At 54.7% G+C, this 20,623-nt stretch overlaps 2 protein-coding genes across 3 annotated transcripts in view; one reads left to right on the top strand and one right to left on the bottom strand.

The window, feature by feature from the left end:
* The window catches only part of DNAH10 (dynein axonemal heavy chain 10), a 143,977-nt gene extending 127,673 nt beyond the window's left edge, over nucleotides 1-16,304 (top strand). Inside the window, exons 61-79 of the mRNA XM_039218596.1 lie at nucleotides 139-360; nucleotides 602-749; nucleotides 2,440-2,719; nucleotides 3,374-3,603; nucleotides 5,108-5,381; nucleotides 6,425-6,529; nucleotides 6,935-7,089; nucleotides 7,565-7,719; nucleotides 8,772-8,955; nucleotides 9,478-9,678; nucleotides 10,348-10,557; nucleotides 10,738-10,833; nucleotides 11,478-11,649; nucleotides 12,101-12,232; nucleotides 12,416-12,627; nucleotides 12,719-12,886; nucleotides 14,152-14,332; nucleotides 15,288-15,433; nucleotides 15,970-16,304. Of these exons, the coding sequence (XP_039074527.1) occupies nucleotides 139-360; nucleotides 602-749; nucleotides 2,440-2,719; nucleotides 3,374-3,603; nucleotides 5,108-5,381; nucleotides 6,425-6,529; nucleotides 6,935-7,089; nucleotides 7,565-7,719; nucleotides 8,772-8,955; nucleotides 9,478-9,678; nucleotides 10,348-10,557; nucleotides 10,738-10,833; nucleotides 11,478-11,649; nucleotides 12,101-12,232; nucleotides 12,416-12,627; nucleotides 12,719-12,886; nucleotides 14,152-14,332; nucleotides 15,288-15,433; nucleotides 15,970-16,116 (3,418 nt within the window). The 3' untranslated portion in view covers nucleotides 16,117-16,304. The remainder of the gene's footprint in view (nucleotides 1-138; nucleotides 361-601; nucleotides 750-2,439; nucleotides 2,720-3,373; nucleotides 3,604-5,107; nucleotides 5,382-6,424; nucleotides 6,530-6,934; nucleotides 7,090-7,564; nucleotides 7,720-8,771; nucleotides 8,956-9,477; nucleotides 9,679-10,347; nucleotides 10,558-10,737; nucleotides 10,834-11,477; nucleotides 11,650-12,100; nucleotides 12,233-12,415; nucleotides 12,628-12,718; nucleotides 12,887-14,151; nucleotides 14,333-15,287; nucleotides 15,434-15,969) is intronic.
* A 716-nt stretch (nucleotides 16,305-17,020) lies between these two features.
* The window catches only part of CCDC92 (coiled-coil domain containing 92), a 28,855-nt gene continuing 25,252 nt past the window's right edge, over nucleotides 17,021-20,623 (bottom strand). For both annotated transcript variants that reach the window (XM_039235317.1, XM_039235390.1), the window contains exon 4: nucleotides 17,021-18,420. In XM_039235317.1, the coding sequence (XP_039091248.1) occupies nucleotides 17,645-18,420 (776 nt within the window). In that variant the 3' untranslated portion in view covers nucleotides 17,021-17,644. The remainder of the gene's footprint in view (nucleotides 18,421-20,623) is intronic.

Genomic DNA, 20,623 nt, shown 5'->3' with positions numbered 1-20,623 from the left:
TAAAAGAAGAGAATGTCTCCTGCGATGTTGCCTTCCGGCTAGCCCCGTTAGCAACGTGTCAAGGCCGTTCTTCTAGAATGTTCCTTTTGAATGTGCCAGAAGGTAATGGCTTACCGTAGCCCCTGTCCCCGGTGCCAGGTGGCTGAACGACCTGGATGAGCTGATGCACCGGCGGGTGAAGCTGCTGGGGGACTGCCTGCTTTGCGCCGCCTTCCTGAGCTATGAGGGCGCGTTCACGTGGGAGTTCCGTGACCAGATGGTCAACCAAGTCTGGCAGAATGATATCCTGGAGCGGGAGATTCCCCTGAGCCAGCCCTTCCGGTTAGAAAGCCTGCTCACGGACGATGTGGAGATCAGCAGGTGTGTGTGACCCGGAGCACGAGGGTGCCTGGGGTGGCGGTGGGGGTCCGTGTGGACGTCCCCCCGTCAGGGCACGGCACGCTGCTTCCTGACTGCACGGAAAATCCAGCCACCTGGACCCTGCGGGGCGTTGAGCAGCCTGCGATTGGTAGACTGTTCTGGAAGGCCAGGCCTACCACCCTTAGCACTTGGTTACAACTTGGCCAAGAAAGATAGATTTCCCTGTTACTGTCCCTTCCAGGTGGGGATCTCAGGGACTGCCCCCCGATGAGCTCTCGGTTCAGAATGGCATTCTTACCACTCGGGCCAGCCGGTTCCCCCTTTGCATCGACCCCCAGCAACAGGCCCTCAACTGGATAAAGAGAAAAGAGGAGAAAAACAATCTGCGGGTATGGCCAGCCCCTCCCAGGGTGACCCCCGCTACCGCCCCCCTCACCCCCGCCTGTTCTCTCCCGCCACCCGTCTCTACCTGACAGCCCTGGGGGGCCCAGCAACGCTGAAGCATCACCGTCCTGAACCCCCAGCCGGGCCCGCTGCCCCCTGCCCGCCCGTCGAGTGTGTGAAGGCACAACCTGCCTGGGGCTTTGCTTGCTTACCTGTGCGCAGTCTCAGCCGTGAGGAGCTCAAGGGTGGAGATCTCTGTGCCCCCTACCCATCCAGGGCTTAGATGGTCATTTTTTTTCTTTTCCTGGAAGGGAGGAAAGATATTTCAGTATCTTTTGATTGAGATATAATTCACATATTGTAAAATTCACCGTGAAGCAAACACTTCAGTGGTTTTTAGTATATTACATGCAGAGTTCTATAACAAACACCACAATCTATTTTTAACCCCCCCCCCCCCCCCCCCCCCCCCCCCCCCCCCCCCCCCCCCCCCCCCCCCCCCCCCCCCCCCCCCCCCCCCCCCCCCCCCCCCCCCCCCCNCCCCCCCCCCCCCCCCCCCCCCCCCCCCCCCCAAAGCAATGCTGCACGCTTAGCTGCCTACCCACACCCTCCCGCCGCTCCTCACCCCTGGCCACCATGGATATATTTTATAGGTTTGCCTCTTGTAGACATTTCACATCAGTGGGATCGTAGATGTGGCCTTTTGTGTTTGGCTTTTTCCCCTCAGCATCACGTCTTCAAGCAGGTGTCTGTGCGTCCTTCCTTTTTATTGACAGATAACATTCTGTTGCATGGACCACACCTGACCATCCATTTATCCATTGATGGACATCTGGATTGTTTGTGCTTTTGGGCCAGTATGAATAATGCCCCTGTGAACACTCGTGTGCAGGGTTTTTTTCCTTCCTTTTTTGCTGGGCCTAAGTGTTCAGTCGCCCTGGGTGCAACTCCTGGGGCCCAGGCGCTTTTTGCTGAGCTAATTAGCAAATTCATATTTTCATTTTTACTATTTCCTTATTTTTTTCCTGGTCCTTGCTCCTAAGTATGTATGTGCTATTGGGGGGTGGGGGTGAAGTCTGCCTCTGAGATACACACGCAGCTATGGTGAGGCAAGTATTATTATTATTATTATTATTATTGTAATGTTTATTTTTGAGAGAGAGAGGGAGAGAGAGGGAGAGTCAGCAGGGGCAGAGAGAGAGGGAGACACAGAATCCGAAGCAGCTCCAGGCTCTGAGCTGTCAGCACAGAGCCCGATGTAGGAGTCTTAAAGGGGGAGGGTTCTAGTTTAGGGGAGGGAGGAAAGGCAGGTTAATGAACATAATGAAAGGAGGTGGAGGGAAAGGGAGAGGGAAGCTCTGGGGCTGGAAGAGAGGAAGAGTTTTCCCAGACATTTTGAGCAAAGAGATATTGAAGCCATCATGAGGTTGGAGGGAGGTGAAGAAAAGAGGCGAGAAAAAGAAACATTTCTGCTGATTGTGTTTGGATGCTCTTGCGGTCTTCTGTGAGATGTAAGGAAACTCTCCTGATAACTTTGGGCTGCTCATGGGTTTCTGGCTTCCGCGGGTCTCACACTTTGCTTCCCTCTGGTCCCCCTGCGAGGCACCAGCATGTGCACTCCCCCCTCTGAAGGCGAAGATGCTCCCTGCACACGTGCCGAGGGCACGGCTCTCAACGCCTGCCTCCGTCTTGCAGGTTGCTTCCTTCAATGACCCTGACTTCCTCAAGCAGCTGGAAATGGCCATAAAGTACGGGACTCCCTTCCTGTTCCACGATGTGGATGAGTACATCGATCCTGTGATTGACAACGTCTTAGAAAAGAACATCAAATTCTCCCAAGGACGGCAGTTTATCATACTGGGGGATAAGGAAGTAGATTACGACTCAAATTTCAGACTGTACCTAAACACCAAGCTGGCCAATCCCAGATACAGCCCGTCTGTGTTTGGGAAAGCCATGGTCATCAACTACACTGGTAAGGAGGTACAGAGCCTCAGTGGCAAATTAGGGCACTTACCACGGAGACCACAGTTGGGGATCAGGGCTTTCAGCATTTCGCTTGGTGACCCCAGGTCATTTGCTCCTAGCCGTATCGTAACTGGCCAGTTCTTAATGATGAAGGTTTGGGCACCCCTAGGAAGGCAGTGGGGTACATGTGTTGGGATGTGCTGAGTCTGGACCCAGGGCCCAGGTGCCATGCCCACAGTGGGGAGATACCCTGTTGTGCTGGGGCCGAAAGTTGTTCTGTTTGTGCGCTGAAATATGTGGCATGATCTTGGATTTCCACCCTGTCTCTCGACTGAGTTCTGTTCGGGATTGAATGTCATTTCTCACATTTTCTCGGGCTGGCCTGCACCTGCTTAAATACGTTAACTAGACTGGGTGTGCTCTTCACTCGGGTGCCCCCCAGTATTTATTCTGGGACCTCCACACTCTTGTCACCCACAGGAGTGGAGCAGCGTCTCTGTGTTGTTCTGACAGTTTTGACCTGTGGCTTTAGGGTGACAGCAGGGCCGAGTCCTCGAGTTCCCGAAAGCCTGGCTCAGCCTCAGCCTGCCCCGGGCACAAGCGTGTGGCAGGCGAGGAGCCGGGGCGCCCAGCAGTGATGGCCTCCCCTTGCCCCCCGCAGTCACGCTGAAGGGGCTCGAGGACCAGCTGCTGAGCGTGCTGGTGGCCTACGAGAGGCACGAGCTGGAGGAGCAGCGGGAGCACCTCATCCAGGAGACGAGTGAGAACAAGAACCTGCTGAAGGACCTGGAAGACTCCCTCCTTCGGGAACTGGCAACCTCCACGGGGAACATGCTGGACAACGTGGAGCTGGTGCATACCCTGGAGGAGACCAAGTCCAAAGCCATGGAGGTACAAACTGCAGGGAAATGCACTGAACTGGACGCGGGATGGGGCCGGGGTCCTGGACGCCCTTGGAGGTGCCCAAGGAGAAAGGAGAAAAGGAGAAATTTCTCCAAAGGAGAAAATTGGACTCTGTGATCTCAGGGACTCATTCCTGGGTCTTCAAAGCCAAGGCATTGGGAGGAGGGTGTGGGAGGGGGGGTGCCCACCTGGGAGGGGGGGTGCCCACCTGTGCTCTCATCAGATTTGGGCTCTTGGTCACCTGAGGGTTTGCAGGATGAGAACAGACCACCTCTATTGGGGTGTGCCATGGGAAAGGGGAGCCCTAGACGTGTCCCCAGGGACCCTTGTGCGTCAGGTCAGCCTCTTCAGGTGACAGTGATAGAAAACCCAGCCTACTTGGCTTAAGTCAAAAGGGCATTTATTAGCTTAGGAAACAGAAAGTCCAGGGATGGCTTCAGGCAGGCCTGGATCCAGGACTCCAAGCAGGTCATTAGGACTCCGTTTCTCTCCATGTCTGGGCTGAGCCTTTTGTTGGGTTGGCTCCATTCTCTGCCTCCCCAGGAGCCAAGATCCCCTCACTGTTACCAGATGGGTGTGGCCTCATGTCCCCTCAGGGTCGGGCCCAAAAGAAAGAGTGAGAATCTTTACCTGTCCCTAATCATGAAGGTTCCCCAGAGTCATTTAAGTCACGTCCCCCGCCCCAGACCGGTCCCACAGCCTGGGGCTGCTGTGTGTGGCCTGGTCGGGCCTGGGTCACCTGCCCCTCTTCTGGGATTGAGGTGTACCCCACGTTTGGAATGAAGGACAGTAGAGTCTCCAAGAGTCTCTAAGTTCAAGTTATTAGAAGTGGCTCAGTCAGTTAAGCATCTGACTTCAGCTCAGGTCATGATCTCGCAGTTCGTGGGTTCAAGCCCTGCGTCGGGCTCTGTGCTGACAGCTCGGAGCCTGGAGCTTGCTTTGGATTCTGTGTCTCCCTCTCTGGCCCTTCCCTACTCGTGCTCCCTTGCTTACTCTCTCAAATATTTAAAAACATTAGAAGAATCGGGGCTTCCATCCACAGGCATCCAGGCCGTGCTCTCCAAGCCCCTGGGGGTGCTGCATGGCTTTCCTTGCTGCCCGTTCTCTGCATCCCTTAATTTTTCTTTTCTTTTCTTTTCTTTTCTTTTCTTTTCTTTTCTTTTCTTTTCTTTTCTTTTCTTTCTTTTCTTTTCTCTTTTCTTTTCTAAGGTTTATTTATTTACTTTGAGAGAGAGAAAGAGAGAGTGAGTGAGCATGCACATGAATAGGGGAGGGGCAGAGAAAGAGGGGCATTGTCAGCGCAGAGCTGGATGCAGGGCTCAAACTCAAAAACCAAGAAATCATGACCGGAGCCGAAATCAGGAGTTGGACACTTAACCGACGGAGCACCCAGGCGCCCCATGCATCCCTCACTTTCTTGCCCATCTCGTAAGTCATCCTGGTGTGGGTGCCAGTCTCCTTGTTTCCATGGTGATGCACACCTTTTCTTTAGGTATCGGAGAAGCTCAAGCTGGCAGAGAAGACAGCCTTGGACATTGACAGGCTGAGGGATGGCTACCGGCCGGCTGCCAGGAGGGGGGCCATCCTGTTCTTCGTGCTGTCTGAGATGGCCCTCGTGAACGCCATGTACCAGTACTCCCTCATTGCCTTCCTGGATGTTTTTGGCTTGTCACTTAAGAAGTCGCTGCCCGATTCCATTCTCATGAAGCGACTAAGGAACATTATGGACACACTGACCTTCAACATCTATAACTATGGCTGCACAGGTGAGCGCCTCTCTGCGCCGATTAGGACAGAAGCGCTCTGTGTGTGTGCCCCTCTGGCATCTGTGTGTCCGGATCCCTTCTGCGGAGGACGCGAGGCAGATTGGATCAGAGCCCACCCTCAAAACAGCCTTGGTTTAACTGCAGCTCTATAAAGACTCCATCTCCAAACACAGTCCTGTTCTGAGACACTGGGGTTAGAATGTCAATATGTGAATTTGGGGGGGGGGGGCACACGACTCAGCCCATACCAGCTGGGCAGGAAAAGGGTTGAGGGCTATTGTTCCTACAGGGCTCGCTTAGGTAGCCAGCGCTTGCAGCACCTAGAAGAGTAGAATTTACGTCCCAAATGTTGACTTAGACAGGTTTTCCCCCAAGAACGCATTTCTTCTGAGTTTACAAGAAAGAAGAACTTTAATATTTAGCAGCCCCCTACCAAGAGTAAAGAATCTGTTGACGGAATGTGCTTGCTCCGCAGTGGAGGGTTGGAAAATCGTGACCAGCAAGCCAGATCTGGCCCACTGCCCGCTTTTGTGAATAATGTGCTGTTGGCACACGGCCGTGCTGGTTTGCGTCCCTGTGGTCTGTGACCGCTCTCCTGCCGCAATGGGAGACGGGTCGTTATTGCACAGACCGTCTAGCCTGGAAAGTTGAAAATCCTTCCTACCTGGCCTTTTATAGGAAGCTTGCTAACACCTCTTCTAGACTATAACAGATGAGAACTTAGGCACGACTGGTTTTCCATGGAGAAGGTGGCTCTGGACTTCCATCATATGGTCCCAGATTGCCCTGAGTGTCCCAGGTGGGTGTGGCAGGTGCCGTCGCAGACAGGGGCATTGCGCATGCGCAGAGGCGAGCATCAACCACAGCTGGCCCTTGGGCGCCACATGTGAGCAGACCCAAAGCGTCTACACTCAGGCAGCCAGAGGGCTGGATACAAGCACGCTGCTCCTGCCTCTTTCATTTCTCTTACATTCAAGACCATTGTGCATAACAAATTCCTTTTTTAAAGCAAATTTACTTTACCCTCTGGTGTTTCCCTCCAGGGCTGTTTGAGAGACACAAGTTACTCTTTTCTTTCAATATGACGATCAAGATAGAGCAAGCGGAAGGCAGAGTCCCACAGGAAGAATTAGATTTCTTCTTAAAAGGTGATGAACGTGTCCCCTTTTTCATTCTTCCCAACTCCCTTAGCCCACGTTGCCCACGCACGTATCTAAGTTCATTAACACAAACCGTGATAATAACAAAAATTCTCCTTGGAACTTGGCTTCCAACATCCCCGCTTTACTGAATATTCCAGCCTCAGAGATGGTTCTCGTTGGAGCTGGAGCAGCCACTCTACCCACAGGTTGCCCTGAGCCTGGCAGCCACACTGAGCTGCCCGGCTGGGGTCCCGGGTGGTGACGAGGCCAGCCTAGGTACGCCTCCTCCCTTGTCCAGTCCCCGCTGGAGATGTGACTTTTTCCCCGGAGCAGGAGTCAAAGCGCTGAGCTGCTCGCTCTTCCCAGCACGTTACTGCCGGCCGCTTACTTCTCTTCCTCTGCTGTGACCAGGAAACATTTCCCTAGAGAAAAGCCAACGGAAGAAGCCCTGCGCTTGGCTGTCCGACCAGGGATGGGAAGATATCATGCTTTTATCAGAAATGTTCTCAGACTCCTTCGGGAATCTTCCTAATGATGTTGAGAAACATCCAGCTGTCTGGCAGGAGGTGAGATCACGTTCTCTCTTTCCTCCTTCCCTTTCCCTCTGTGTCAGTCATCTTGAGACTTAAACCGTAGCCTCTTTGTGAACTAGATGATCCTCCTTTGAGTGACTCATTCAGAGGGTAGTCCTCACCCTCCACTGCGCTTGATGGAATTCTCCTTTCTCTAGCTCAGCTAGTGTCATGTGAGAACCATCCGTCTGTCCGTCCATCCATCTGAGAAATAGGCACCTACCATGGACTACCTAAGGACCTACCTAAGGACTCAACAGCAAAAAAGATTCAGTCCCTCCCTTCCTGAAGTTTTTAGTTTGGGGGCGGGAGGTGGAAAACAGCAGAGCTGACTGGAACCGACCTGGAGGCTCATACTTCTAAAGATTTCATTCCTTTACTGTGACCTTTGGGCCCTTCATAGAAGAGTGCAGGCCTCTACGGCTTCTGAATTGATGTCACCGTGCATGTTTTTTGCTCCTCTCCCCAGTGGTATGACCTGGACTCCCTTGAGCAGTTTCCATTCCCCTTGGGTTACGATGACAGCATCACCCCTTTCCAGAAGTTGCTTATTTTGCGCTGCTTCCGTGTGGATCGGGTGTACCGGGCGGTGACTGACTATGTGACTCTAACCATGGGAGAGAAGTAAGTGCGTTGTGTTTGCTTGGCCCTTCTGCGGGGTCACCCCCCGTGCCCCCCCAGCCTGGACTCACGGCAGTGATGGGCCAGCTTCTGAGGGAACCACCACCACCCTGTCACGGAGCCCTATTCCATGGTCACCCTCGTTCCACTCTGTTCGGAAGAAATACCAGGTGAGCCACATGCGTGAAGTTTTCTAGGAGCCACATTCAAAAAAACAGATGAAGGTAATTTTAATGCCGTTTTATTTAACTCGATACATTAAAATATTATCCTTTCAACATGTGATCAATGCAAATATTATCGAGATATTTTACATGAAATTTTTGTTTTTGGTATTAAGTCTTCAAAATCCTGGGCGAATTTAGCCTTATGGCACATACATCTCAGTTTAGACCAGCCACACTTCAAGTGCCCAGTAGCCACGCGGGCCGAATGGTTTCCATAGTGGACAGCACAGCTCTAGAACCGAAGCCAGGCAGATACCTTGGGGCTGCAAACCCGAATGTGCCTTCGTGGCCGGCAGGTGATGCAAATGAGTGAGCGAGGCTGGGTGGGGACTGTGGCAGCCCGGAGAGGTCACGTCCTGGTTCACAGGGGCAGCTGCCCCTTAGCTGGACTGACACCAGCTGACAAGGGGGGCCCAGAGTGGCTGGATCCTCTGACTCTTTGAAAGAAGCTAGAAATTTGGATTTCTACATGAAATCTCTCCAGCCTGATGTGTCGATAACTAATTTTCAAAAATCTTGGGAAGTGGGCCATTCAGGACACGCCTGTGGAGTTGCTGGCATGGGGCCTCTGGCTGTGTGCTGAGGGGCGTCCGCCTGCAAGGCCTGGCCGTCAGGCGGTGCGGCCGTGGATGTGCCTGGCTGCGCTAGGGGACACAGCAGGGCCTGCGTCACCCGGGAGTGCCCCCTCTCGTGTGACATGCGCATAAACACGGGACTGCAGCCTGGTCAGAGCTATACCAGAAGAACCACGAGAAGGTTCTGGAGGCGGCGAGGCGAGCACGCCGGGGCCGTCCTCTGCGAGAGTGCCCGCTTTGCTCCCTTCGCCAGGTACGTGCAGCCCCCGATGATCAGCTTCGACGCCATCTTCGAGCAGAGCACTCCGAACTCGCCCATTGTGTTCATCCTCAGCCCCGGCTCCGACCCGGCCAGTGACCTTATGAAATTAGCCGAGCGCAGTGGTTTTGGAGGAAACCGCCTCAAATTCCTTGCCATGGGTCAAGGTCAAGAAAAGGTAATTACTTGTTGGAAGGAACAAGCTCTAAATCTGGGTGAGGGCCCGGGCCTGGGCGCAGTTCCTGTGCCCCGAGCGGCAGGCGGGCAGCGATGTCCCCTGGGACGGGCACGCTGTCCCCGCCAGGCACTGCTGGCTGCTGTGCTCCTCGGTTGTTTCCAAAGTCGGTTCACACACAGTCGTCCCCTTTCAGTCTCCGGACATCCCTATTTCAGATCAGGGTGGTCACTGACCCCCATGGCACGGCCGCAGGGCTGGTCTCTGAGAACCTGGAGGTCTCGGGGCTGAGGGGGGCTGGCGGCTGCAACATGCTGGGATGTGCCATGCAGCTCAGGCGGCCCCGAGGGATCCTCAAAGATGGGTTCTTTGAGGGCAGCCTCTGTGGTTCCAGGTCACTGTCTTCTTTGTGGCTTCTGCTGGCGTGGGCCATCATCCTAGGGGCTCAGAGCAGGTCTCTGGGAGAGCACGGGCTCAGCATGGCTCTGGGACACCAACCCCTCCCCTCTCTCCTCGTCGGTACAGTTGGCCCTGCAGCTGCTGGAGACGGCGGTGGCTCGCGGGCAGTGGCTGATGCTGCAGAACTGCCATCTCCTGGTCCGCTGGCTGAAAGACCTGGAGAAGTCTCTGGAGAGGATCACCAAGCCCCACCCAGACTTCCGCCTGTGGCTCACCACAGACCCCACCCAGGGCTTCCCCATAGGCATTCTGCAGAAGTCCTTGAAGGTTTGGCTTTGGGAGAGACACCCTGCCCCCACATACCTGTTCCTCAGATCACTATCATTCCGCTGGGCGTGCACGAGAGTGCGTGCTTGGAAGTAAACCTAACACATAGCTGGACCTCCACGGCCACCCTTTCCATCTTTCCCTCTCTTCAGAGATAAGCACTGTCCCATCCTGGGTGATAGTTACAACTCTCAGGCCGGTCTTTACCACTTCCTTCCACATGTATCCAAAATAATATCTAGGTTCGTTTTCCTGGACTTCCCATTTATTAAACCTTCTTTGTCTCTCCAGTGATAGGCCCTCCCACAGCTGCATTTCTCTAGTACACGCCCCATTTAACTTACTCCCCAGACAAGTTATGTTTGGGAAGATTTTGTCATCTGTCACTTGGGGCAGGTGGAGGGAAAACTTGATAACATCTATTTTGCATCTGAAGCTCCCACGGGCTTCTTTAGCTTCTCCGGGTCACCTGATGAGCAGGAGTCAGAACAGCACCTAGTCCCTTGCCTTCTTTGCCCAGGTCCTTAACAAGAGACTTTTGCTGTCTGGGGAACAGGAGAGATGACCACACAGGGATGGAGGGAAAGCCAAGATGTCTACTTTTTGCACCCTCTTCAAAGGGACTCATGGGTCTGCGGTTGCCGTCACGACTTGTCTTCTCTTTGACAGGTTGTTACAGAGCCACCCAACGGGCTGAAACTCAACATGAGAGCGACTTACTTCAAGATCTCTCCTGACATGCTGGAGCAGTGTCCACACCCTGCTTTCAAATCCCTGGTCTACGTGCTGGCGTTCTTCCACGCGGTGGTGCTGGAGAGGAGAAAGTTCGGGAAGATTGGGTGGAACGTGTACTATGACTTCAATGAGTCTGACTTCCAGGTTAGGACACAGTGGCTGCTGCTTCTCCTGAGAAACTTCCTCCTCAGCCGGCTGTGTCACCTCCACCCTTTCTCCGAGTTGAGGGCAGCCGTGGTATACTGCCCACACTTCAGGAGAAGGTCAGAACGAGAGTGAGTCTGTGGGTTGGAGGATAACCATGCCTGTCCCTTGTCTTTTAAGGTCTGCATGGAGATTCTGAACACATACTTAACAAAAGCCTTCCAGCAACATGACCCTAGGATCCCGTGGGGCAGCCTCAAGTACCTGATTGGAGAGGTAGGAGCATCTTGGGGGCCCATCGTGGGCTACCCCCCCACCCCCCGGGGCTAGAGCTGGGCTGTGGCCTAGTGCCCGTATGTGTGACCTCTGAGGCCCTGGTGACCCCCTCTTGCTTCCGCTGCACGTCAGCTGAGGGCCCTGGGTCTCTGTGGAATTCTACTGGCTCACCACCCGGTTGTCTTTCTTCTAAGTAGACTCTATCGACATGGAGGTTCTGGATTCATCACGCTGGGGGGCATGTTCTCTGGGGGGTTGGCAGTTCCCTGCCTCGCCATATCGGCATAGCCTTGCACCTGGTCAATAGGTGTGAAGGTCTGCCTTGGAGACCATGACTTTAGACAGGCCTTGTGAGAACGCCTCCCCTGTGGCCTGCATGTGCTCACACAGGGACACCACCAGTTCCCAAATGCTTTGCTGTTTTGTGCTCTCTTCACTAGGTTTTGGGGATTTTGCAAATGGCACACTGGCTTCCGGCATTCCACAAAGTTGCACAAGCGTCTTGTGCACAGTGGGCCAAAGGCATGTGATCAACACGGTTTGAGCCATGCAGCAGCCCGGCCAGCAGGAGTCCCCCCCAGAGGGCATGTCAGGTCTCAGGTGGGTCCTGGGTTCCTGGCCAGCTCTTGCTCCCTGTCACTCAGGTCATGTACGGAGGACGGGCCATCGACAGCTTCGATCGGCGGATTCTGACCATCTACATGGACGAGTACCTGGGAGACTTCATTTTTGACACTTTCCAGCCATTCCACTTCTTCCGGAATAAGGAGGTGGACTATAAAATCCCCACCGGTGATGTGAAGGAAAAATTTGTTGGTAAGATTTCTCAGGCATCAAATTGTACGTTTAAAGTTTTTTCTAAAGGAGATGGACCGTACATTTCAGCTGCTCTGTTTTCTATCGTTGGCTTGATGCTCTTCTGGCCCCTCTCCTGGGGGGATCCTTGGCTGGTGGGCATGCACCATTACATTTTTTAGGGGGCCCAGCAAGTTCTTTATAGCCTCAGTGCTGATGGGAGTTAGTTTAGATTTTCCTGTTCTGGAATGACAACAGATTCCTCCTCGAAGGGCAGAGTGGGCCCCAGGAAGCTCACTGATCCATGTGCATAAGAAATCAACATAGAGCTGGATTGGGTGTGGCAGTATAGAATTTTTATTTGGAAACATGTCATCCACTAAGCAGTGGAAATTAGTCTTGCATATCTGGGGATGTGGAGGCCGTGCACCCTTAGAAATTGAGGGTGGTGTCATCTCTGTCCTGGGTTTAGAAGCCATTGAAGCCCTCCCACTGGCCAACACACCTGAAGTGTTTGGTCTTCATTCCAATGCTGAGATTGGATATTACACTCAGGCGGCTCGAGACATGTGGACTCACCTGCTGGAGCTGCAGCCTCAGACAGGTAGAGTCGGCTGTGGGGACTGAACTGGTGTTGTTAGGGTAGAAGGGTGTTGTTGGCACAAAGGTCTGTTGGGTTCTTGTGGTTTCTGTGTTGCTGATGCCTTTCCAAGAACCAGAAGGCTCGGGATGCCCCAGTCCTAACCCTCAGATTCCTTCCTCTTCCTAAAAAGTGTCCTGGTTTTAGGGGAATCTGGCAGCGGCATCAGCCGAGATGATTACATTGGCCACGTTGCCAAGGACATAGAAAACAAGATGCCCAAAATCTTTGACTTGGACCAGGTCAGGAAGCACCTTGGGGTGGGAATCTCCCCGACTTCGGTGGTGCTTCTGCAGGAGCTGGAGCGCTTCAACAAGCTTGTCATACGGATGTCCAAGTCTCTGGTTGAACTTCAGAGGGTGAGCACGCTCCCCATGTGCAGACCTCTGCCTCCATGCAGTACCCGGCTTTCCCATAGTCTTGCCTGACCACTCTCGGTTCTGCGAACAGGCCTTGGCTGGAGAAGTTGGAATGAGCAGCGAGTTAGATGACGTAGCCAGGTCTCTTTTCCTCGGGCAAATCCCTAATATCTGGAGAAAGCTGGCCCCTGACACATTAAAGTCCCTTGGAAACTGGATGCTCTACTTCCTGCGGCGGTTCAGCCAGTACACGTTGTGGGTAAGTGAGAGATAGACAGTCCATGCATCTGTTCAAGGCCCAGCCTGGACCTTCCCTGCCCAGCCACCTCCTGTGGCCCCCCTGTGGTACCTTCTGTTCGCAGGTGATTGGGTGCTCTAGAAATGCCCTCTGATTCTACAAGCGTACCCGTATCTTTTTTTCCTTGTCTTTTTGTTTTTAAGACTTTGAAGCCGATTATGCACAGCCTGATTTGTCCATCTCAGAGTCCCTCTCGGCCATCATCCAAGTGCATTTAGGTCCACCTTATTCTGTTAAGGGGACTCCTTTTTGCAGATATTCCATGTCCTTTCCCTGTTGGACATTTGGGTGGTTCCCCTTGGGTTTTTTCCCCCTCTATTTTGCGAATACAACATTCTGGCACACGTACCTTTGGATGCGCACGTAAGTATATTTCACGGGTAGGTTCCCACAGGAGAAGTCTTGGGTCCCAGTGTGTGCATTTTAGATTCTTTTTATTTATTTTTGATGTATATTCATTTTTGAGAGAGGGAGGCACAGCCCAACAGGGGGCTCGAACTCATGAACCGTGAGGTTGTGACCTGAGCTGAAGTCAGACGCTTAACCAACTGTGCCACCCAGGCGCCCCGATGTGCATTTTACATTCTAACAGCTCTTGTCACATCGACTTCTAGAGAAATGGAAACCACAGCGAGTGAACATGATTATTTCCTCCTCTTGCCGCACCATGTGTGTTCTTAATATTTTGGATCTTTCCTACCTGACAGGTAAATGATAATACGCTTGGATGTGCATTTCTTCAATTACAGTGAGGCTGAGTGGGTCTTACACACGGATAGCTCTTTCATGTTTCTTTTTATGTGAATAGTCTTTTCGTGTGTTGATTTGATTTTTATCAAGTTCTCTGTCTTTTTAAATTGATCTTTTAGAGCTCTTTGTATATCCGGGAGATGGGCTCTTTGTCTACCGGTGTTGCGAGTGTTTCCCCCAGCTTGTCAGCATCTCTTGATCTTGCCTGTGGCAGGTTTTCCATAAGAAAGTCTTACATTTTTAGTCAAGTATCTTAGTCTGTTCTTATATGGCCTCTGGGTTTTGCATTCCCAGCTCGAGATCACGACAACGTTCATTAGAGAGTTGACCTGGTACTTTTATTCTTTAAATCTTCATTCTTTCTGGACAAGGTGGTTCAGCTTGTTTTCCCAGATAGGTTGCCAACTGTCCCAACACTGTCTTTTTGCTGCGAAGGCAAACTGTGCCCTTTATCCAGCTTGCCCCCTGCCTTCCAGGTCACTGAGGGGGAGCCCAGTGTGATGTGGCTCTCGGGGCTGCACATCCCAGAATCCTACCTCACGGCCCTGGTACAGGCCACCTGCCGGAGGAACGGCTGGCCACTGGACCGCTCCACCTTGTTCACGCAAGTGACCAAGTTCCAAGATGCAGAAGAAGTGAACGAGCGGGCAGGACAAGGTACGGTCAGTGTGCTAGGAAGCCTCCCTCCCCCGAGCCGTCCCTGATTCAGAGGAACAAGCGTGGCATGGGCCGAAACAGGCCAGGCTGTGTTTGAAAGTGAGGCTGCTGTGAATACTGGCTGTGTGTGCACTGTCAGTGTCTTGACCTTGCTGAGGGTCGATGTATGTTACTCTCCCAGTTCCAACACTGAGACCCGGGGTTGATGTCAGGAGAGACAGGAAACACACTCACCCTGTTTGTTTGGGGCAAGTGGGTTCCTGGGTCACAATTTGGTGGTTCAAAGAACTGGATCACCAGAGGGCTTCCCTGGAAACCTTGAGGGGCCAGGGACATGGGAGCCAGAGGGCAGGTCGGACTAGGTTTGACCCATGAAATTACAATGTCAGTCCTGTGACACTGGTGACTGATGCTGCCATTTCCCAGGGTGGTGCCACCATAGAGGACATGTACCCACGAGCCCCAAAAGCCCTGTTGAGTGAGCTTAGGGATGGGGCTCACTGAAGTCTCAGAGGAACTCTCTGGGCCAAGGACTGTCCTCTCCTCTGCCACTGTGCACGTCTGCCATGTTTTGCTCCCCAGGCCCATTTTCTCAGCCAGGCTTGGGCCTGCTCCCCACTCCCTCTGGCCCAGGGGGTTTGGGGGGCTACTGTGGTGCTTCTGTCTTTATAATCTGGGGACCCAAACAGTCTAGGTCTGTGTGCCCTGAAGCCAGACTGCAGGGGGAGGTGACCCTACCTCGTCCCCTTTGTCAAGGCCGTGAGGGAGGCTCATAGTGTCTACGGTATCCCGGCTGGGCTGTCATTCTGAAAAGGGAAGAAAGGACGCCCACCTCTATTTGGACAAAGGCCTGGGGTGTGTCTGGGGACGGAGAGCGAGGGAGTCGCCTCTGTGTGTGTGCTGCAGGGTAGCCGGTGCCTCCGCACCAACCCTGGGCTCTTCCTGGGGCATCCAGGATGCTTTGTTTCAGGACTGTATCTCGAAGGCGCCGACTGGGATGTAGAAAAAGGATGTCTTATCAAGAGCAAACCCAAGGTGCTGGTGGTCGACCTGCCGATTCTGAAGATCATCCCCATCGAAGCCCATCGCCTCAAACTGCAGGTGGAAGGCTGATGCCTGTTCCTGGCTCTCCCTTTCCTGTCCCTCCCCCTGGTGGGGGCACACATGGGGTGGGAGGAGCCGTTCAAACAGTCTTACCTTGTAAGACCCAGGTACTTAGCCTTTCGTGGGTGGGGGACACCCTGATAGGGCAACAGCGTGGAGCCACCCCCCGGGAAGACACACGCATGCAAACGTGTGTAAGCAGAGACTCCCCCGGGGGCACGGCTTCAGGTTCATAGCTGTGGTCCAGATGAGCTTCAGAGGCTCCTCCCTTCCTTTGACCTGCGGGCACTGCAGGCCTGAATAATACTTAGGTCTGGTGTGGACAGTAGGTGCCCCCCACCTTGCCCAGCCCGGATGCCCGTCGGAAGAGTGTATCTCCGCAGTTATCGGGGGTGGGAGGGTGACCCTGCAAAGCCCAGGCCAGGCCTGGCAGGAGGTGCACCGCACTGTCAGCACCTAGACGGAGCTGCCTGCTTCCTGGGCTGTGCACTGCTGCCGCCCGTGGGAGTGCTTCACATGCCTCTCTCTTGCAGAACACCTTCCGGACACCGGTCTACACCACCTCCATGAGAAGGAATGCCATGGGAGTTGGCCTGGTGTTTGAAGCTGATCTCTTCAGCACGAAGCACATTTCTCACTGGGTGCTGCAGGGGGTGTGCCTCACCCTGAATTCCGATTAACCCTTTGGGTGAAGGGACCTGCACCATGGGCTCCATCCGCTGTCAGCTCGTGGGGCCTTTGGAGCTGGACTGATGCTGAGATTCCTTTCACTGGAAACCAGCTGTTTTAATCTCTTTCCATGTAAATTAAGCTGACGGTTTTGTTTTTTTAAGCAATTTAAGGATTCTGTGTATTTGAAAAGTAAATACTGGAGAGCATTTTGAAATGTGTTTTCTTTCCCTTCTCAGAGGAGATGTGTGATCAGGCAGAAGTGCCCCACACGCCACTGGCACGAGTGAGAATTCTAACGGAAAATGTCCAGAGTGTGCTATTGACAATCCAGGTCTCAGTAGATGCCTCTCTGGCAGGAGCAGCCTGCTGGGCATGGGTCCGGGCTGACGATGCCACCCTGGAGCAGAGATGGCCACAGTCGCCCACTGCCACCCCTCCCCATTCCAGAACTCTCTGGCCTGCTGGGTGGGGGGGTGAGGACCCTGACCTCAGGGTTTAATTCCTGCATGAGCTTGTACCTGCAACCTGGCCGGATCTGCATGGGGTGTACAGGCTTACTACAGCCAGAACGGGCCCCTGGGCATCCTGGGGCGAGCGCGGAGCCTGGCCAGGCCTGCTGGAGGCGCGAAGCAGCTTTGCTTTGCAGAGGAGGAGCAACAGCAGGGCAGGGGGCGAGGGCTGGCCATGGGCACAGAACATCCTCAGGGGCAGTGCTGGGCAGGGCTGGGTAACAGGGACTCCTCTTTCCAGAAGTAAAGCTGCCCACCCCTGGGGCCCGAGCCCTGGGAAAAGAACACAACACAGGGTGAGAATGCAGTAGTTACTGGGGGGCCTGTTTCTCCCCCTCCTCCAGTGCCCCCCCCCCCAGCTCCTCCCTCAGGTGGTTTAATAAAAGACACAAAACAGAAGGAGGCAGGTTTAGAAAATAAAGTTTGTTGGGATCTTGAACACTTTGGGGAAGACTAACAAAAAGAATATGAACACACATTCAGGTTGTGGTGATATGAGGAAGAACGTCATCTTATTGAGTTCCTGTGATTGATAGACACATACAGCTGCTCTGCTATCGGGGCCGCCCTGGGAGAGGCTTGTTGGAGGTTATAGGGTCTCCAGGAGCAGGGCCTCCCTGGAAACTGGAGCGAGGGTCAAGGCCGGTGGGCACGTGTTGCTCCGACTGCATAATTAGGCGTGTGACTATCTGGTTTCATTAACGTCGAGCAGCGATGCAGCCTGTGGCCTGTGCTTTGTCCACGAGCACGGAAGCTGCACGGCGCAGGGGGAGAAGCGAGCGGTCCGGCACACAGGCGTGGCCACAGCAGTTGGTAGATAGGTGTTCTGCAGCAGGGACACGATCGTACTCTGGCGTCGGAACGAGGGCATAAGGAGCAGGAGCATCAATCTGTTGATGTGTCTGAAAAGAAATTTGGCATGCATGGGGACCGGGGGTGGGGTGGGGGGAACGGCGTGGCTGAGTTTTTCCGAGTAGTGATCACAGTGCGTCGACAGCCGGGGGTGAAGGGGCGCCCGGGGCAGGCTTCACACAGTTCTGTCCGTCCCTGAGTGCTTCCTCACGACCTTGCCTCCGTTCACCTGGTCCACCGCCAGTGTCTCCACCTCGGGCGGGGCCTGCGGCGGGGCGGCGTGGTGGATACGGTGGGCCACCCCCACGTGGGCTTTGTGCTGCTTCTCGCGTGCCGGGCTGTGCCGCTCGCTGGAGCCGCGGTCGGAGGCGATGGGGGGGATGACCAGGGGCCGCTCCTTGACGAGGTGGACCTCGGCCGACTCCCTGGCCAGCAGGAATGGGGTGGGGTCGGGCATGGCGTCCACCGGTTCCCGCAAGAGTAGTTTCCGGCTCTCAGCCCCGAATCTGTAGACCTCTTCAAATTCGGGGTGCAGGGGGGCCGAAAGGCTCTTTTTCATTCGGCGGCGGGGCGTTTCAGGCAGCTTGTCCTTGGGGGGGGCGGGCTTGTAGCCGGCCAGCACGGGGCTCCCGGACGGGCTGCCGTCCGACGTCCCACTGGAGCTCACAAGCTTCCTCTTGGCGGCGTGCAGCTGCGAGGTCAGGTAGGCGATGGTGCCGGCGCGCTGCTCAAGCTCGCCAGACAGCATGTTCAGCTTGTGGCTCTTGAGCTTCAGCTCCTCCAGGTACTTCTTCTCCCGCTCCTTGATGGTGTTCTCCAGCACCAGGATCATGGCGTTCTTCTGCTCCAGCTCCTGGAGCAGCTCCTTGTTCTCATCTTCCTTGAGCTTCAGCTGGGCTTCCAGCTCTTCGCATCTTCTCTGTAGCTCACTGCTTCTAGAAGATCCATCTCCTAGGAGTGAGCCGAGGGACAGGATTAAGAACCCTCCCCTCACCCCACTCCCCACCCCCAGAGCAGAGGCAGGAGGCCTGTCCAGGCTGGTCTCACCGCTGGGGGCTCGGGCGGGAGCACGGTGCTCCCACACTCCACCCTGCCCCACTGCGGTGCCCTCCCCCCACCAACGCAGGGGTCGCATGCCCTCTGAGTTCCTTTCAGCTCTCAGTTCTCTGGCTCCTCACACAAAAGCAAGCCTCCTACGTTCAACAATGCCCAAGTCACAGCGCGCAACCTCTGGGTTTCAGACCTCGGCAAACAGGAATAAACTGTGAGCCGATGCAGCCATCTGCTCAGGTGGCATTTACTCAACACCAGCCCCGTCGTGAAACAAACGTAGACCCTTTCCGCGTCTAAGCACAGAACCCTGAAGCTGCAGAGGAGAGGCTGCCCCTTCCTGCCACACGGGTCCCCTCTCTCATCGTGTCTCAGAGGGCGGGGTCCCCCATGCCTGTGCTTTGGCTCCACCTTGGCCCCCGGCCTGCCCTCCACCAGGTGCTCAGGGACTCCCCGGCCAGTGCAGGATGGGAGCCAGCGTCTGGGGGCGCCTCTCACGTGGGGACACGAGCCGAGCGCAGACCCTGATCCAGGGCTGGACTGACACTGGCGGGCACCGACCTTTCAGGAGCTCCTTCCAATGCCTGCCCCTGCCTCCCTGAGACCCCAGAGAGCTGCTCTCAGGTGACCTCTGTTCGCAGGGAGCAGCACCTCCTGACCTACTGCCTCCCACTCTTCTGCAGGGAGCTCTGCACGCGCGTCCCTGCCGCACGCAGGTCCCTCCAGGAGTGCCCATCCCTCCCTGCGGAGGCCACATCGTCTGCAGCAGGCTGCCTCCCACTGCCTGAGCACTCGGTTACCGCGGCACTTTGTCTTTTTAGGACTTAAAAAAAAATTTTTAAGTTCTACACCCAACGTGGGGCTCGAACTCAACCCTGAGGTCGTCATCTGCTCTACCTACTGAGCCAGCCAGGTGCCCCTCACTGTGGCATTTTTGGGCAGATTCTCAGGTCCCTCCCTGACCCTCGGAATCAGAACCTCCAGGGCAGGAGCCCGTGGCCTCACCCTGTGGCCCTAGACCGAGCAAGTTCCACATCCACTAAAGCAGTGATTTCCAGCCCTGGGGAGAGGAGAGGCCCTGACCAGGACCAGCTGAGAGCTGTCCCACCGCCTCCACAGGAGACATCCCCAGGCCAACTGTCACCCTGAGCCGCTGCTGCCGACAAGGGTGGGTGAGTGGCCTGGGGACCTAGGCCCGAGGACCCTGGGGCACTATCTAGGGCCCAGGGCAGTAGGGACTGGACATATGAGCTCCATCCTCCTGGAAGCAGAGAGGGTTCGGGGCAAGAATCCTGTTTCTTCAGATCAGTCTGGCCAGGAGGCGGCGGGAGGCGAGGACACAAGTGCTGTGACCTGACAGCAGGGGTGCAGGCCCTCCTGCTCTCCCGAATCCCCAGAGGCCCAGATTCTGGTCCAGGCCTTCAGGGGATGAGGAGCCTGGTGTCCTGCCTCTGCAGCGAGGTCTGAAGGGTGGGCTCTGGTCCCCAGGCCCCTCCTCTGCCATACAGACAAAAGGCCATCTTGGTCCCTGAGAGGCATACTTAGGCGACCGTAACCTGAGTGTCATGAACCACAAGTCCACGCTTGGTGACGCACTGAGATCCATGGAAAGGTCTGTATCTGTTACAAGGGCTTGGATGTGTTCATGAATAATAACTGCCACTGTGAAACCTATTTAGAAAAAGGCAACTTGCGGCGCCTGGGTGGCTCAGTCCCGAGTGTCCAACTGGTGATTTCAGCTGAGGCCATGATCCCAGGGTCGTGGAATCGAGCCCCGCTCTGCACTGAGCATGGAGATTCTCTCTCTCTTTCCTTCTGCTCCTCTTCCACACTCATGCTCTCTCTCTCTCTCTCAAAAAAAAAAAGAAAAAAAAAAAAGGTGTCTTGACTCAAGTGTGGATTCTGCACTAAACCCCCACTCCGTTCTGGGGAGCAGGCTATTTGCCATCGGCCACAGAGACCCCAGTTCTATCTCCTCCATCTCAGCTGCCATCAGGTGGATCTCTTTGGGGTCCTGGATGATTCTGGTTGAGGGGCAGCATTTCTGGGACTGTAGTCTACACAAAGACATTCATGATCCTCTGGGAACTAGCTAGTAATTTGG

This window comes from Hyaena hyaena, unplaced genomic scaffold, assembly GCF_003009895.1.
Source record: "Hyaena hyaena isolate Hyena2069 unplaced genomic scaffold, ASM300989v1 scaffold_0, whole genome shotgun sequence".
NCBI lineage: Eukaryota > Metazoa > Chordata > Mammalia > Carnivora > Hyaenidae > Hyaena > Hyaena hyaena.
This window is presented reverse-complemented; position numbering and strand designations above follow the sequence as displayed.